Below are 18,608 nucleotides of genomic sequence, written 5' to 3' on the forward strand. Positions count from 1 at the left end.
TTTTCCTTGCATCTTTGTATTGTTGGTTAGGTTCCGCTTATAGGTGAGATCATATGGTATTTTTCTTTTGCCCCCTGGCTTATTTCGCTTAGCATAATGCTCTCCAGTTTCATCCATGCTGTCACGAAGTTTAGTAGTTCTTTTTTTCTTTCTGCTGCCCAGTATTCCATTGTATATACATATTGACATTTTATTGTAATTGCATTGAGTTTCTAGATTAATTTAGAGAAAATATATAACTTTATAAATTTGAAAGGGTCAACAGAGAGTATTTTCTCCATTTCTTTAAATCTTTTTTTATAGCTTTCAGTAATTTTGCTTTATGTACAGTTGTTTTTTTAATCACAAGTCTTGAAAATGTCCAGATCTCCCAGCACCATTTGCTGAAGAGGCTCTTTTTACTCTATTTTATGTTTCTGCCCCTTCTGTCAAATACTAATTGACCATAGAGACATGGTTTTTTTTCCTGGGCTCTCTATTCTGTTCCATTGATCCACATGTCTATTCTTATGTCAGTACCAGGCTATTCTAAAGACATTTTTTCCACCTAAGATTGAAGATCCTGGAATATAGTTGCATTAAAACACAATCACATTAATTCCTTTCACCTTTTATTACTATTAGTTCCAGCCCCCCATTTCAATATTATAGACCATATCTATAGAGATAATCGAAATAGTTCAGGCAGTCAAGAAGCTTTTCAACCTTTCTCTCCAAGGGAAAGAATATTCTTCAGAGTTTACATTTTGTAATCAGAAATGAAGGGGAGAACTCAGCAAGTTTGTCTTGTTGAAATTATGTGTAGTCAGCATGAAAATCCATGGCCATCTGTCACTCTTAAAAACCCAATTATCTACCAGAGTTACAACAATTAGAAAAAAAAATCACATCTACTCTTTAAAAATCCACTTTCGATATTTTTCCTGCCAACATTAAGAATTCCCTCCAGAAATAAACTAATTATTGAGAAAAAATTCAGTACAATTATTTGTCCAGGAAATTATATGTCCAGGAATAATGTTATTTTATATTGAGAAGGTGAGTTGCACATCAAATTATACTGGCACAGGCAGGTGGGATTCAACATTTTTTACTTCTTATTTCTTCCTTTTTAGACTTCCCTGTTTTTCTATGCTTAGTTTTACTAAGCTTCATTTTGTTTCACCAGCTAAATAGGATCTGGGCAGGCAGTGCATAGGTAATGTCCTAAAAACACATCACCCTAGGTTAACTATATTTTTTTGGCAATTCAGAGATTTCTTGGCAGGATCGCATCTTCCCTCCACCCCCAAAATTAAATGTTTAAGCCAAAGTTAAAATTGCACATGCATTGATATGAATAGGCATATGCAAACATAATTGTGTGTGTAAAGAGGAATTTGATCTTTTTTGCTCTTTCTTCATTGGGCCTCCATCTTTTCCTAGTTCCATTGTTTTCTCTTTCACAAAACATTTCCATATCTTGGTATATCTAATCAGCATCTGTTTCTCCTCAGTAATAATTTTCATTCAAGAATAATAACTCTTTGGCCTCTTGGGACTGTTTTTTTGTTTGTTTGTTTGTTTGTTTTGCCCCCTCTTATGAAGTTCACCAGGGTGTGTTGAAGGTTAAGAACTCCATTTCTGGAATTCTGTTGGATCATTTTTGGAAAAAAGTGCCAAAGTATATAAGGAAGGCTCAAATGTACCTGGGCTCTACCACGTCCTTTGAGGACAGCTACACAAAGCTGTATCTCTTAAGAGCTCCTTTCTGTTCTCACTGGATCCAACCTCTTCATGATTCTACACAAGAGCTTATATCTTTTGCTCATGTGAGAAAAGAACTTTTGGATTAGTAGAAGCAATAGACTCCTTATTTACATAACAACCTTGTCCATTAACAGATAGAAAATGGCTTCTCACCTCACTGAGTTTTCTGCCCTCTTCTCCATCCCACAGCACCAAGATCATGAATGTTTCCATTGATCATTTTCTAATGCTCTCATCAGTTGTCAGCAATGACCAAACTTGCTCAAATAGCTTTTCCCATGACTGCTCAAATATTAGAAAGATTAGGTGAATGACAAAGTGGCACTGGTGAAAATGGTTGAAGGGATCTTTTTATCAGTGTTTTGCCTGAGGGGCTTTGGGCCACAGGATCATTTTAATAACATCCTGTCTATCCTATTACAGTGTTAAGCCATTTGCTTCAGTTGTGGCTTTCTGTTACAAGAGGCAGTAAACTGAACCCAGAGTGGCTCAAGCATGAAAGAGGATTTAGTGGCTTGTAGAAATAAAAAGCTCAGGGATGTGGCTATCTTCTTGTATACCTAAATGTGGGGTTCAGACAAAGTTATAAGGCCACTGATTTCTCTCTCTAAATCTGGTGTTTTTTTTTTCTTTTTTCTTTAATGTTGGCCCACTCACAAGCAGGCACACCCTTCAGATTCACAAAATAGATGAAAAAGCTCCAGAACTTACATCTTCTTAGTTTTACATTTATAAGGAGTCACTGCAGTCAGACATTTGATTGTAAATGGGTTAGCCTCATGAAACTGGATTTCCAGTGTATCTGGAAAGAGGAGCACTCTTAGAGATCTGATCCTCCTAGAGATTAACAAACCCTGGAGCCATCCTACTTTAGGACTTGTGATCTGAGACAATAACTTTATTCTTATTGATTAAACTATTTTATGTTTTCTTGTTAAAAGGAAAATTATCTTTTTCACTCTTTCATTTTTCAGCCTACATTTTCTTCCAGTTCCATTGTTTTCTCCATTGTCATATTGGTTCCAGTTGGGTCATGTGTCTATCCCTGACAATTCACAATAAGAATGTGATGTGTAGTTGGCCTCAGCATCAGCAACCCAGTCAGCTTCTGCAGTGGGCAGGTTCATCCTATCTGACTAAATGAACTGAATATGGAGAAAGGAGAGGAATATCTACTGGGAAATGAGGATATGGTTTCTATAAAATAGTGAAGTAGATATTGTGAATCAAAAATATCATGTGTTCAGCACTTCATTCTTTTGAATTTTTTTTTTTTTATTACACAGTAGCCTGAAATTGTCAGTAAAGTAAAACTGGGAGTTGTATCTTAGTACTTGGTCTGATAGCACAGAACATATAACTTTGGAGGTGTTTTAAATCAAAAGTAGATCTAATGTGCTACTGAATCATCTCAATAGTCTATGAATACGTTTCCTTAGTTAGGGTCTCATCTCCAGCTTTGAAACATCAGTGATTTCAAGTTAATGGCAAAGAAAGTGTGGCTCAAACAAAGTCTGAGTTGCTAGTTAATCCAGGGCTCTATAAAAGATACTGGCAAACCCAGGCAACCATAAATAGCTGCATGTACCATCCCACAGGTCCCATGTTTTTCTAGCCCCCTTCTCTCATACTGCCTGAAGTTCAGTTGATTTCATAGCTCTCAGAGTCCGCCTGGTGTGTAGAACAGTGGGGCCTCAAGTCAGGCTGTGTCTAGTGATTTCAATTCTGCTGTTGATTGGAATTCCAATTGTCAAGGTTTTTCAGTCAGCCATTCGAAAGTAGAAGAGTTAGCCCATGAAACGATTTCCTGACTATCTGGAAACAAGAGCATCTGGGAGATCTGACATGCTTTGTGAAAATTAGGGGTTAGTTTTTGGTATTCCCAGTTAGTCTCTGCTAAACCTAAGATATTTCAACATTTGAGGATAAAACACACACACAAATTTATTTTTTATTATAAGCTTAAGTAACTTCATGGCAAGAAAATTTAATCAACATTAAATGACTAACTTCTCTCCAAAATAATTTCCTTTATGTCAATGCACAGACATGCATTTTTACTTAGATATAATTAGTGTAAACATACTCATTTTTATTTAAGACAGTTTTTTTTTCTTTTACCTTGGCATTCTGATTTGTTTTCATAGGCAAAGAAACACTGAAAATGAAAAAGAATCATCACAAGAGAGTTGGGAGGATTATATGGAGTCATAGTTATCCCAGAATTAAAAACAACAACAACAACAACAACAACAACAAAAACCTCAAAGGACCCTGAACCCCTCCCCATGTCTCCCATAACTGCCTTTCTAGACTAATAGTCACTGGAGCAGCTTTTCCACGCAAGCAAGGGCCTCTCCACATCTCACTCCACACCTCTAAGGGAAGACTCTCCTTTCTAAAGGAAGAACCAAGTGCCATCCTTCGGGTCTTCTAGGGTCCACTTGTCTGTCATGGACCTGCACTCTTGCTCCCCGCTTTACTGTGTTGTTGTAATATCCAAATAGTTTCTCATGCAGGAAGGAAGCAGAAATGATGCTGCTCTTAGACAGTTCTCAGTACCATTCCCACAAATGTCTTTAAAAAAAAAAAAGATTTTACTTATTTTTAGAGAGGGAATGGGAGGGAGAAAGAGGGAGAGAAATATCGATGTATGTTTGCCTCTAACGCCACCTACTGGGGACCTGGCCTGCAACCCAGGCATGTGCCCTGACTGGTAATGAACTAGCCACCCTTCGGTTCGCAGGCCGGCATTCAAGCCACTGAGCCACAGAAGCTGGGGCTTTTTCTTTTCTTTTCTTTTTTTTAAGTGTAATTACACATTGATAGTTACCAATCTTTGGCAAGCATAACTTTGCCAAGTCCTTTTTCCTAAGTTAAGGAAGTAGAGAAGTTAGGTTTAATTAAAACAGCTCTCCCTGGCTTGCAAAAGGATTTAGCTTCAAATGCTGTTGCCTAAGTCCTTTGTGAGTTTCACACAAAACCATTTATGCTCCTCATCTGCGCAGTGACTGGCCTGTTCCCGGGTCACTGCAGAAGTAGGACTGAGGTTCGCACCCTGATGCTGCTTTCGCAGTCAGGTTCTCCTAACACATGTGGCATGGGGCAAAGCAGAGAACTGCAGACCTTCCAGGTACACAAGTCCCCTTCTTTTGCTTGGGGGCTAAAGGCCTTTAGGGATCTCTAAGAAGTTACTAAAAATTCCCCTAGGACTGAAAAAGGTGAGGAGCATGAGCTGGTACCCTCTTTCTTTCCCAGCTTTTCTCTGGTTCTTCACACTTTCACTCAAGGGGGAGTGTGTTCTATGCTGGCATCCCACCTTCAGTCCCCAGGGCCTCAATGGTCACTGGCAGGCCTCTTTCAAAGGAGTTGGGGGCTGCCGACAGATGCATCTGCACACAGAGGCAGCACATTTTTCCAACAAAACTCTGGAGAGGGGGAAGAACAAGAGCTCAGTATTTGGCTAATTATCAAATGCACAAGGAGCAACGCTTTAAGAAGCCTTGGGTAGGAACAAGGCCATTTGGACTTTAAGTGAATGCAGGGATGAGCCATCCATAGTGGGCCGCGGGGCGAGGCTGGCTCCACACGTGGAAAGGCCAGGAAGCCAACTAGCCTTGGGTTAGGAAATGTGACCCTGGCGACTCCAAACGCCTCTGCCTCCCACGCTAGCTGCTCCAACTGCCCACGGAGCTCGCACTCCCAGTTGCGGAGGTGATGACCAGCCCTGTGCTTTTAGTGGCCTCCGTCATCTGCGAAGTGTGGGCTTTGCAGATTCTGCAGATCCTGCAGCAAGAGTGGGGCTGGAGGGACTGTTGGGGCACCCCTGAGTCTTCCTTGTGAGCAAGACTACGTGTCCACCGCCCCAGTGTATCACTCTGGCCGGTGGTGAGTCTGTGCAGGCATGGGGCTGGGGCAGGAGGAGGGCAGTGTGGTCAGAAGGTTCAGAAATGGCGAGCCTGGTGAGCTCCCTCGAGGTGGAGGTAGTGTGAGGCACCAAAAGGGGCATGGGACAGCTGCCCTTTCCCCAGAGCCGGCGAACCTGCACCCCGGCCAGAATGCCGACCCACAGTGCACTATTCTGTGTAGTGGATTCAACCCAAGAGCTGGTTAGCATGGAGCAGACACTTCTGGGTACCCTGCAGCAGGATTGGTCCTTCGCCATCCACATGAAGGTGAGTCTGGCCTCCAGCATTCCTCTGGAGGACCTGTGGATGGAGACCGGGTGGGGTCACAGGATCCCAAGCTGAGCTGCCCACTGCCATTCAGCTCTGGTGGAGTGAAGGAGTGGTTCTAAGGTAAATGGAGGCAGTCTAGATTCCTCACCCAGGTGTCTGGGTAACTAAGGGAAGCAATTTCTTACACCTTGAAGAAGTCTGATAAAGTAGTGTTCTCATAGCCTTGAGACTGGATCCCATAAACGGTTCCCATAACATGAAGTGGGCTTGCATGTGTAGAATTATTCTATGTTACCTAACAATTTGGCCTGTACCTGGCTTTGTTCCTTCTAGTACTTAAGAAGGTAGGGGCTTCTCAGTGGGAACACAGACACAGACATGGGCCTGTGGCCTGCGTGGCTCACCCACCCTTGAATAATGGCATGTCAAGCACCCCCAAGGCTCCATGCATTTTCTTCTGTCTATCTGAATGTCAAGTGGACCTGCCTGGCTTATACAGGCTGCAACACAGTGTTGATATGCCATGGACTCACACTTGGGACAGGGAACTCGGGGTGGATGTTTTGGGGCATTTGGGAGGAGTGTCCATCTGGGGCCACCTGACTATGGAGCGGAGAAGCAGGAGAGGCCTTGCCAAAGACCTCTGGATCACCTTCCTCTCTCAGATAAATCAGCTTCCTGCTCCAAGTGAAGGCCCTTGCCACAGGAGCAGCTTCTGGAAGTGGAGGACAGCTCCTCCTACTCCCTCTTCCAAATTAGTATAACCCTTCTTCCAGAGCCTTAAATACACAGTCCCCAATGCCTTTTGTATGATGAAATAACTTACATTAAAATTCTTTCAAACTTAGGAATCACAGTTATTTTTGCACAAATTCAATTTCCCATAGACTCAGGGACCTTACTGAGTCCACTTAAATTCTCATAGAGTGGGGAGAGAACAGAGTGGTTCTCTGATGTTGAAGCATGGATGCTAATACTAACCTCCTGTTAAGTCACACAGTTCATATTTGTAGCATGTGTTTTCCGCTTAAGGTACCAAACTGTGTTAACCAAGTTAACCAGAAAACAGAACAGCTGCCTCCTAGGCTGAGAGAAATCATGGAAATCTGGGGATCTAGTCTTGGTCTTGCCATTACTTAATTAGTTTAAGGTCATAATCTCTTTGAGGCCTTCTGGCTTTCCAGTTTCTACCTGGAGCATTGCTTCATTTATTCCCCTTGGGAGTCTAAGCAAAGGAAATGGGGAGGAGTGATGAAGAAAGCTTAGAGCACTTCTCAAGAATTACCATCTTGCTTTACAAGCCATTTGGGAAAAAAGAAATTGCTGTATATTAGGATGTATATACACTTTAAAAGATTGATTTAAAAACCAAACATAATAAAACATATCATACATCCAAATAAGCATTGTTACTCTACACTAGGGTTTCTCAGCCTTGGCATTATTGACATTTTGTGCTGGACAGTTGTTGTTGGGGGTTGTCCTGTACATTATAGGATGCTTAGCAGCATCCCTGGCCTCTACCCACTAGATGCTATCAGCATACCCACCTGCAAGTTGATAAAACCAAATATTGCCAAATATGTGTGTATGAAAGGGGAAACTAGAATGCCCCCTGATGTGAAACACTGCTATACTCACCTTAGAAAGTTAAAAAATTAAGCTGTATTTCTCCAATGATCTTGTGTGTAAGATGCACATTTTTCTGTACTTCCAAGAAATAAAAAATTCTGCCAATTAAATTATGATAGCTTTGATTGTAAGATAAAGTCTCATTTTAGAGATTTTTTAAATGTGAAGAAATGTGCATTTTATAATTAATGAAATGAGAAGTGTTATATATTAGGAGCATATACAAGGAATAGATAGGTTGGCAAAAGGAGAGAATGAGTGATTGGTTTTACCTAAGGTGATCCCAGAAAGCTTCTTGGCAAAGGCAACCACTTTAAAAAACAATGAATGTTTGCTCTCCAGGCATCAAAAGAGAAAAGCATTTTAGGGGCACCATGTCATCCAAGACCTAGAAGAGATGAAAGAACTTGGGGTTTGGAGGAAATTAAAATTGGTTCACTATGGCAGAAGGCTAAAAAGGTATGAAGGCAGAGAAACCCTCACCAATAATAATGGGTATTTTTGTAGTACTTTTCTCTTGAAGAAACCAACACAATGTTTATCAAACACATGCAAAAAACCATGAAATGAATTTCATATATGGTAGATAAATGGTGCTTAATACTATGGAGACTTGTTGAATTTGGCAGAGATGGAGTTAACCAGTTTGACAAACATTTATTAGAGGAGGAAACGGAGGCTCAGAGGAATTTAGGACTTAAGCTTAAGATCCTACTTCGGGGAAGTGAAGGCCCATGATTCAAACATGGTTTTATATGACTCTTTCTATCAAATCACATTGCTAGCTTATAGAGGTGTTGAACATTATATTGAAATAAAGTATGCGAAAATGCCTAGTTGACAGGACACAGTCATACATACACACCGCACACTACTTGGGATGTAACAGTCACATTGTTGACTCTTAGCTCTGGCCAACATAACAAAATACCACAGACTGGGTGGCTTAGACTGCAAATGTTTATTTTCTCATTGTTCTGGGGGCTAAGAAGTCCAAGATCAAGGTGCTAGTAAATTTGCTTTTTGGTGAGGGCTCTCTTCTTGGCTTATAGATGACCACCTTCTGACTGTGTCCTCACATGTCTTTTTTTTATTTACTTTTTTCCTCTGTGCATGTGGGGAGAGAGAGAGAAAGAGAAAGAGAGAGAGATCTCCACATACACAGAGGAGGATGTCTCTTCCTCCTCTTAAAAGGACACCAATCTTGTTGCATCTAGGTTCCCACATTCTGACCTCATTTAACCTTAATTACCTCTCTGAAGACCATATCCCAAAATACAGTCACAAGGAAGTTAGATTTTTAAATGCATTTCAGAAGGGGGCACAATTTCACAATTTAGTCTATAACGTTGGGTGATTCATGTACCTCTTTCCATCATGGCCACTTTACATAAGTGACAGAAAGCACAGGATAAATGTAGGAAGTCATTGTCAAACTAGTGATCCTAGCAAGAATGCTTTAGGCACCTGCCACCCATAGAAATTTGTGGGACACCAGAAGGAAACCAGCTAGGATTTTAAGAACTGCTAAAAATGATCAACTCAGAGACTATTAACTAGCCAATTATGAAGTCACTGATCATGTTTTGTCTGCCGTCCTTTGAGAGTTAAAAATATTTATAGGTGACAAGAGTTCTTTCTGCTCTGAAGCAAGTGTCATGGAAACTCCTGGTCAATGCAAACTTTCAGAGGTAGAAGAACTTTCCTTATATTGCAGATTTAACTTGCCTGTGAGCTCACCCACTTCAGTTAGCTAATTCTGGTACCAGTGATTCCATCAGGTTTGGTAGTCCTCACATATTTTTTTAAAATTTATTTTATTCTACAAAGCAAGAGCAGTGTTTAGCACTTTATACTTTGTTTGCACAGTCATTGTAGTGCCCTTTGCAAAATGCAAATGTGAATTTTGGGTTACTTAAGGGAAGACATTGTTGATGAGTGTCCCCCCTCCACTAACATTAATTAGTGAAACCAGTTTCTGCAAGTTTGGGAATTATGTCTTCATAAATTACTCACATACTATTGAATTCAAAAATTCTCATGGTCATATGATTAATAGCCAGAGACAGGGGATTGCTATTGACTTGAGACAAAATTGTGCTTATATATTAGAAAAAGGCCCATTGAGTGCTCTAGAAGTAGCTTAATTATAGTTTGTAATTCCTTATAATATAAATGATATGAAAATCAGGACATACAAGCTTTCTGAAATGAAAATTTTGCAAAAGATATTGCAGAAAGCCCTAAAACAAAACTAGTTATGTTTAATATTTTGGTGGAAATGCTGCTGTGCTCTATTTTACAATTTTGGGATTTGCCATGTGAGCATACCTGAATCAAGTACTTGTATCCATCACAAAGTACTTTTCACAGACTTTTCTAATGAAAATGGTGATGTACTCAAAGCAAATGCATCAGGAAGCTGTGTTACTTGTGAACATTCATGCTGGGTATAGCACAATTAAAAATGTTTAATTTCCTGTGGACAATAGACTTTTTATGGTGAAATGGAAGATACTTTGGTTCTTCATTGGGTGTTTTATTAATATGCAGTTGCATGTCTGTTTGAGATTGATCTGGGTTTCAGGTAACTGGTGACTGCTCCAGTTCCTGTCAATTTGTAGTTCAAAGCCATATATTGATGAACAAATGAAGTTGGGGCAATTTAAAGCATACTCTTCCTAATAGTATGGTTTTCACAACATCCTCAAAATGGAAAAACAGCATTCCTATTTTATGTACACATCCAGTGTGGAAGCTTGTAAGGGGTTTGTGGAGAGGCTTTTTGTTCCTTTGCAGGGCCTAGTACTGGGTGACTTCAGTGGAGAATGGCCTGCTGGCAATGCTGAAGCTCATTAAGGCCATGCTCCATCACAGAAAGATGAGGAAAGATCTTTCTTTTGCTACTATTCTCTGTACAAGACATTAGGCATTCAGGGAGACTGAGAGGGGACAATATGAGAAGAAACAATTTTGTGGAAGCCATTGTAAGAAAATATAGCTCAAGACATGATTATTTTGCAAAGAACCAACTTATTTTAAAGCCACTGGTTAAGGGAATATGAACTGATTTATTGTTCATGTAGCTCTAGAAGTGATTTTAAAGGTGATATAATAAGAAAACAATGTTCTTTGTAGATTGTTTAAAAGTTGTCTGCATGTTGGAACCTATAAAGTCGTACTGTATTTTGAATGTATTACCCATCGGTATTAGTTTCAGAAAACAAGCTTTGAAACTGACTTCTGCCACCCAATTCTTTTTGCCTTCAAGCTTTCAGTTTTGATAGGATTGTTTCTTTTCAGTAAAAAGCTAGAAAAAAGCTTAACTTTTCTTCCCTTTTTGAACTTTTCAGGTGCTTTTTCAGTTGTTCAAGGTATCCAGATGGGTGCACTCCCAACAAATGCAATGCATAATGCAGAAAAGTACAAGTGTGGTTTTGCTGAAAGACCTCCATTAGGAGAGAACAGAGCAGAGGAAGGGAGAGCTCCAAATAGGTCTCTGATTAGCTAGGAGTTGGCTGTACATGGGGTGCGAAAGATTCCATGTCTTGAATACCTCCCAGATGGTCAACATCACTCAATTATATTGTAGGAAGAGAAATGGGCCAATGGAACATTATTCAATTTAGATGTGACCAATGCCAATTTTAGTTTTCTAACACTTAGTTAACCTTAAAAAGAAGTGTGCATATGGCAACAATTCACTTATAGACATTTTTGTTTCATTCCCAAAGCTAGTTTGGTTCCTCCTCTGCTTGCTACCATGGTGTCCCTGTTCATTCCACTGTGGCCTGTATCACCCTGTTGTTCCTGTTCACTACTCTGTCTCCCACACTTGATGGTGAGCTCTGCTCTCCAAGTCATTAGGGCACTTGAAAGTTTCTGATTTGGGGAAAGTCTTTGAAGAACATTTGAGCTTTGAAAAGGAGGTTAATTAAAGCTCTGTCACTCATTTGCTGTGAGATTTAGGTACATCATTTTATCTTGCTAAGCTGCTTTTCTTTACATCTCTCATTTGCTGACTCTTGAGAGCATTGAGTCAGACAAGGTTCACAAGTCACCTCACTTGGAGCCTGGTGTATGCGCCAGACATGTGAACTTGAAGCACTGGTTTACTATGTTTCTCTCATGCTTGTATGTTTCCAAGGAATGTACTGGGGCCTTTAAGATTTTGCACATTAACTTGTATCCTGGGTCAAAACACCAAACTCTGTTCTTTTCAGACTGGCCTCTTCCAAATCCCAGCCCCTACTTGACTTCCGGCCTTTGCTTGTGTTATTCATTCTAATTGCAGGGGCCATCTCTTTTCTCTATGATAATAGAGATAATACTGCTTTTCCCAACACCACCTATCTTGCAGTGTTTATACAGTCCTCCCAATCTACCATTTCTCTGGTGCCTCATATAAACCTTCGTGCCCTTCTGAAAAGTTTGGCAGCATTCTGATGGCCTCAACCACATTTAAAAATTTTTTATTGTGGTAAAAAATATGTAACATAAAATTTACTATTTTAAGTGTGTAGTTCACTAGTGTCAAGTACATTAACATTGTTGTGTAACCAATCTTCATAATTTTTTCATCTTACAAATCTGAAACTCTACATCCATTAAACAATTCCCTGTTTCCCCGCCCCCTGCACCGGCAACCACCATTCTACTTTCTGTTTCTGTGTATTTGACTACTCTGGACACCACATGGAAGAGGGATCATATAGTATTTGTCTTTTTGTGTATAGTTAATTTATTTAGCATGCATAATACCTTCAGTTTTAATTCATGTTGTAGTATATGTCGGAATTGCCTTCCTTTTTAAGGCTGAATAGATTCTTCATATTTATATGCCATATTTTGTTTATCCATTAATTTGTCAATGGACACTTGGGCTGCTTCCACTTCTTGGCTTTTGGGAATAGTGCTGCTATGAGAGCCTGCTTTTAGTTCTTTTGACTATATATGCAGAATTCTTGGACCATGTGTTAACTTCATTTTTACTCATTTTGAAGAACCTCCATACTGCTCTCTATAGTGGCTGCATGATGTTGCATTACCACCAGCAGTACACTCAGGTTCCAATTTTTTGCATCCTTGTCAACATTTATTTTCAGGTTTTTTTGACAGTAGCCAGCCTAATGGATGGGAGGTGAGCTCAACCACTCTTTTTGAGCCTTAATATTATACTGTGTGACATCTCTATGGAACAGTTTAAATAGTTTCATATCACCAATTAGATTTCAATTTCTATGGAGAATATATTTTTCTTTCCTTTACTCCCCTTCCCCTTCTCTCCTTCTTACTGAGCTTTCATCTAGCAGAGTACTTTCTCATAATCTTAAACTTATGTAGTGCTTTAAAAATATAATGAGTTTGCACATCCATGAGCTAATTTGATATTCACATCTCTCCATGTCATAGCTATTATTGTTTTCATTTTGCAGACGAGAAAACTCAATAGATGAAATGTCTTCTTACACAGATGATAGCCTATCAAAGGAGCAGGACCAGGGCCCTGATTCCAAGTCTATTGCTCAAGGAGGAATGAGCTCTGTGTCCCAGTGGCCCTTATAGCTGGCTGGGGGCTGCATGTGCTACTTAACATCTGTGAAGGCCCTTTTGCCATGTAGGGTAACATGCTACCAGATTCTGGGGATTAGAATGTGGACATCTTTGGGAAACTATTATTTTGCTTATCACAGGACAGATTTCAGCTAAAAATTATGAACTGTTCTAAAAACTAGAGCCATGGGTTGCCTCCTAAACACATGAGTTTCTCCAGTGTGCCCAAGAAAATTTTGGACAACACACATTAAGTGTACTATTGAAAGGATTCATGCATTAGAAGGAACTTTGTATGAACCTAGTGAGGTGCTTAGATATTGAGTCTGAAGATGTTTGTTCTTTTATAGAATTGGGTTTTTGTGGTTTTACCATAACCTCTATCACATTTCACTGGACATTTGGATATATGCTCTATGTGTCCCATTCCCCTTACTAGGCTATCATCTCTTTAGAGACCAGTTACCATATCTTACTGCCTTTATTTTTTAATTACTGTTGATATTCTAAACTATTTTATATTAGTTTCAGGTATATAGTATATTGATTAGACATTTTTATAACTTAAGAAGTAATCCCCCCTGGTAAGTCTAGTATCCACCTATCATCCTACACAGTTATTACAATATTGTTTACTATATTTCATATGCTGTACTTTACATCTTTGTGACTATTTTGTAACACCAATTTGTACTTCTTTCTAAAAAATTTTCATTGTATTTTTCCATTACCTTCTAACCTCCTTATGCCTCCTACCCTCTGAAATCACCACACTGTTGTTCATGTCCATGACCCACTTTTCCTTTTTGTTTGATCTCTCCACCCCCTAAACCCACCCCGGCCACTAATAGCTGTCATACTGCTCTCTATATATTTCTTTTTTTTTTTTTTTTTTTTCGTTTAAATATTTTATTGTTCATGCTGTTACAGTTGTCCTAATTTCCCCCCCTTTGCCCCCGCACAGCCAGGCCTCCCACTCCCACAGTCAGTCCCCACACCCTGTCCATGTCCATGGGTCATGAGTGTATGTTCAGTCAGTCCTTAAATGCATCTTGAATGTATTCTCTGTACCTTCTGCTGTTTTAGGCTGGAAGTAGTAGGGAAAGAAATGAGTAAAAAAGAAGCTTATAATCTAGGTAGGAAGGCAAGATTCACAGAAAGAGAAAATATGAAAACTGCTGCATTCTGTTGGAAACACTAGAGAATTGGCTTAAAATATGGTTCTGTGGTTTGTGCTACACATATTTCTTTGACAATTCCCTAATAAGTATTTAAGTATTTATATGTTTATATATTATTAACTATTGACAGAGGTTTGAGGAGTATGACAAAGAAAAAAGCTGATAGTGTTACAAAACCTATGATTGAAAACAATGACAATGAAGAAGGATAACTTCAGTTCTAAAAATTAAATTTAGCTAAGACAGGGTTCTGAAGAAATGGTAGTGGAACAAGTGGACATCCACATGCAAAAGCATGAATCTAGTCACTGGCCTTACATCCTTCACAAAAATCCCCTCAAACTGGATCACATGCCTGAGTGTAAATGCAAAACTATAAAACTTATTAAAAGATAAGGTAAGGCAAAACCTAGATGACCCTGGGCATGGTAATGATTTTTTAGAAATAATACTAAAGGCACTATCCATGAAAGAAATAGTTGATAAGCTGCACTTCACTAAAATTAAAAATTTCTAGTCTGCAAAAAGCAATATTAAGAGAATGAGAAGAAAAACCATGGGCTGGAAGAAAATATTTTCAAATATATATCTGATAAAGGACTGTTACCCAAATATGAAAAGAACTCTTAAAATGCAACAATAAGAAAACCTGATTAAAAATGGGCCAAAGACCTTACTTAGTCACTTCACCTTTTTCACTTGCTCCCTTAACTCCCTGCCATCTGGCAACCATCAATTTGTTCTCTGTATCTGAGTTTGTTTCTCTTTTGTGTGTTCACTTATATTACTATTTTGATTCCACATATAAGTGAAAGTATGCAGTACTTTCCTTCCTCTATCTGACTTATTTCATTTAGCATAATATACTCTAGTTCCATCCATGTTGTTACAAAAGGTAAGATTTCAATTATTTTTTAGGGCTGGGTAATATTGTCTTGTATATATGTACCACACTTTCTTTATCCAATTGTCTGTTGATAGCCACTTAGATTGCTTCCATATCTTGGCTATTGTATATAATACTGTCAGTGAACATAGGGATCCATATATGTTTTTGAATTAGTGATTTCACCTCACACCTATGAGAATGACTATCATCAATAAATCAACAAACAACAAGTATTGGTAAGGATGTGGAGAAAAGGGAACCCTAGTGCATTGTTGGTGCAATTGCAAATTGGGGTAGCCACTGTGGAAAACAGTCTGGATGTTCCTCAAAAAATATAACTAACTCATCACCCAGCAATTCTACTCTTGGGTAGTTATCTGAATAAATTGTAGTTTTGCTTTTTATCCAGTGTAGTCAATCAGATAGTGGAGACTTGATACACATTTGAAATACAATTATCTGATTAATTAACTGACTGAAACAAGCTGAGGCCATTATCCCAGTATATTAGTTGAGTTACCATCTCACTTTAAAATGTAAATACTGGCCATCAATTTGGACCACTGTAGCAATCAGTACACTTTATATCCAGAGTCTGAAATTACATAAGACTTTAGAAATTCCAAAACCACTTTTAGATTGCTCAGCTATGCTGTTCTAATTCTGGTGAAGTACTGAAATCCCTGTGAGGATATTACATCATTTCTGAAGCATCTGGGACTTGTTAAATAAGAGCTGCTGGGAAGACATGCACATAAGTGAAATCATCACCAATGTCGACCATGTGAATTTCTACTGAAAGCCCATGAGCCATTTAATATGCTATTGCCTCAACATTGTGACTTGTGGCTCCACCTTATGCAGCAGAATCAGCAGAGGTTTGGTTGGAGGCCACTGTGATTGGGTCCATAGTTGGCCTTCAGACTTTCTAGGAAGCAAGAGATGCAAGCAAACACTTGTTTTATTTTTCCCTTCCCTGGCTTAAGAGTCCCATGGAAAGCTATTCCTATTAATTTGTTTCTTTGACTGTTAATATATTTGAGAAAGGATTAAAAATATTTTATTAGAATAGTAAAATAAAGACACTTTGCAAAGCTTGCCAGAGATCTGAAGTTTACCCAGGGCCTCAGAGATCAGTACAGCCTAGCACTGGAATTTATTATATGTATAATTTCCCCAGATGATACCTTTGATTCTTTACAGTAACTGTGAAACTTACTTGAGATTTTAGGTCCACAAGTATATTTTTAAAAGCATTTTAATCCTTTCTGAGTGATGAATGCCTTTGTAGACTGGCTAGTAGGCACATATCTGTACACACCTCAGTGGTTCCTTCTATTTTGAATTTCTCTTTACATCTTGTCTTTGATCCTTCCACTTGTACTTAGAATTGGATTTTGTCATGTATAATGCACATTTTTTTGCCCACATTTTTTGAGAGAAAAATAAGGATGCATATTATACATGCATATAATGATTACATATTATGGATGTAATAATATGGGTATAATAATCTGTGTATAATGCACACAAAACATGGGTGTTCATTATACATAGCAAAACACAGTACTTCTATAAAGTTAGTGGACAATTCCCCTTGATGAGGATCTATAGGAAGTAGTCCAGAGTCATTTTCCCTCTACTTTCCCATTCCCAAGCAATGTGCTCCAGCAATATAGGTTGCTGCATAAACTATGGGACAGATTCTCTAAGTAGCTTTTTGGTAACTTCTGAGCAAAAATGAGCAACACAAAAAGGCAGGGAAGCAAGAATGCTTTAAAGAGAGAAAAAGAAAACCAACACAATGCAAAACCAAGAGCATGGTAGCCTGTGAATCCTTGAGTAAAGGATAGTATGTAGCATGTTTAGATTTTCATCCCATCACCTAGCTCATACTGTGGTCCTACTGCCATTCTAGGGTGAATTGAAGAAAAAGATGTTAGTTTTGTTTCTTGGAAGATGTTCTCTAATAAATATTTTGCCAGAACCCAAGTTCTTCTCACCCAAGAAACCAACCTTTTATTAGGGAAAATAATAGCTTTTTTATTTTTCTATACAGAATTAGGAAAAAGCCTAATAAACATTGTTCCTTATTAAACATTGGTTTGCTGTTTAGCACTTCTTTTCATTTCATTTTATTTTTTTTAAATTTATTTATTTATTTATGTTTCAAATACATTTGTCTTGGCCTACCTCCCACCAATATCCCCTGCCACCTCCCCGCCTCCCTCCCTTAATCCTTCCCCACTTTGGCTTTGTCCATGAGCCCTTGCTATATGTTTCTTGTCTTGACCCTTGCCTTCCTTTTCCCCACCCACTCCTCCCTCCTTCCCTTTAGTCTCTGTTGGTATATTTTTTCTTTCGTGTTGCTGGTCTAATTTTCCTTTCATCTTTATTTTGTTGATTAGGTTCTGCTTATAGGTGAGATCATAAGGTATTTGTCTTTCACCCCTGGCTTATTTCGCTTAGCATAATAATCTCTGGTTCCATCCAGGCTGTCACGAAGTGTAGTAGTTCATTTTTTCTTTCTGCTGTGTAGTATCCTATTGGGTAAATGTACCATATTTTTTGATCCAATCATCTACTGATGGGCATTTAGGTTGCTTCCAACACTTGGCTATTGAAAATTGTGCTGCTATGAATGTTGGGGTGTATAGGTTCTTTTGAATTGGCGTTTTGGGATTCTTAGGGTATAGTCCCAGCAGAGGAATCACTGGATCAAATGGCAGTTCCATTTACAGTTTTTGGAGGAAATTCCACACTACTTTCCACAGTGGCTGCACCTCCACCAACAGTGTACTAGTGTTCCCTTTTCTCCACAGCCTCTCCAGCACCTGTTGTTTTTTTATCTGTTTATGATGGCCATTTTGACCGGTGTGAGGTGGTACATCATTGTGGTTTTGATCTGCATTTCTCTGATGGCTAGTGATGTTGAGTATCCTTTAAAATGTATCTGAGCCCTCTGTATCTCTTCCTTGGAAGAGCATCTGCCCAGGTCCTTTGACCATTTTTTTATTGGATCCTTTGTCTTCTTAGAGTGGAGTCATGTGAGTTCTTCATATATTTTGGAGATCAAACCTCTATTGGATCTATCATTAGCAAATATATTTTCCCATACAGTTGACTCCCTTTTCATTTTGCTGATGTTTTCTTTAGCCATGCAAAAGCTTCTTATTTGGATGAGGTCCCACTTGTTTATTCTCTCTTTTATGTCTCTTGCTTTAGGAGACTTATCAGTGAAAATATTGCTGCATGGGATATCTGAGTTTCCTGCCTATGTTCTCCTCTAGGACTATTATGGTCTTGTGACTTATATGTAAGTCTTTTATCCATCTTGAGTTTATTTTTGTGAATGGTGTAAGTTGGTGGTTGAATTTCAATTTTTTGAATGGAGCTGTCCAGCTCTCCCAAGACCATTTGTTGAAG

The 18,608-nt window shown here is 38.9% G+C and overlaps 1 protein-coding gene across 1 annotated transcript; it reads left to right on the top strand.

The window, feature by feature from the left end:
• The first annotated feature begins 5,466 nt into the window (after positions 1 to 5,466).
• Positions 5,467 to 5,999, top strand: DLEU7 (deleted in lymphocytic leukemia 7). The gene is given in 3 exon segments (XM_054586593.1): positions 5,467 to 5,583; positions 5,585 to 5,700; positions 5,702 to 5,999. Coding segments are annotated over 3 exon segments (531 nt in total).
• The last annotated feature ends 12,609 nt before the right edge of the window (positions 6,000 to 18,608 follow it).

This window comes from Pteronotus mesoamericanus, unplaced genomic scaffold (assembly GCF_021234165.1).
Source record: "Pteronotus mesoamericanus isolate MK-2021 breed Mesoamerican mustached bat unplaced genomic scaffold, CSHL_Meso_final contig_94, whole genome shotgun sequence".
NCBI classification, from domain to species: Eukaryota; Metazoa; Chordata; class Mammalia; order Chiroptera; family Mormoopidae; genus Pteronotus; species Pteronotus mesoamericanus.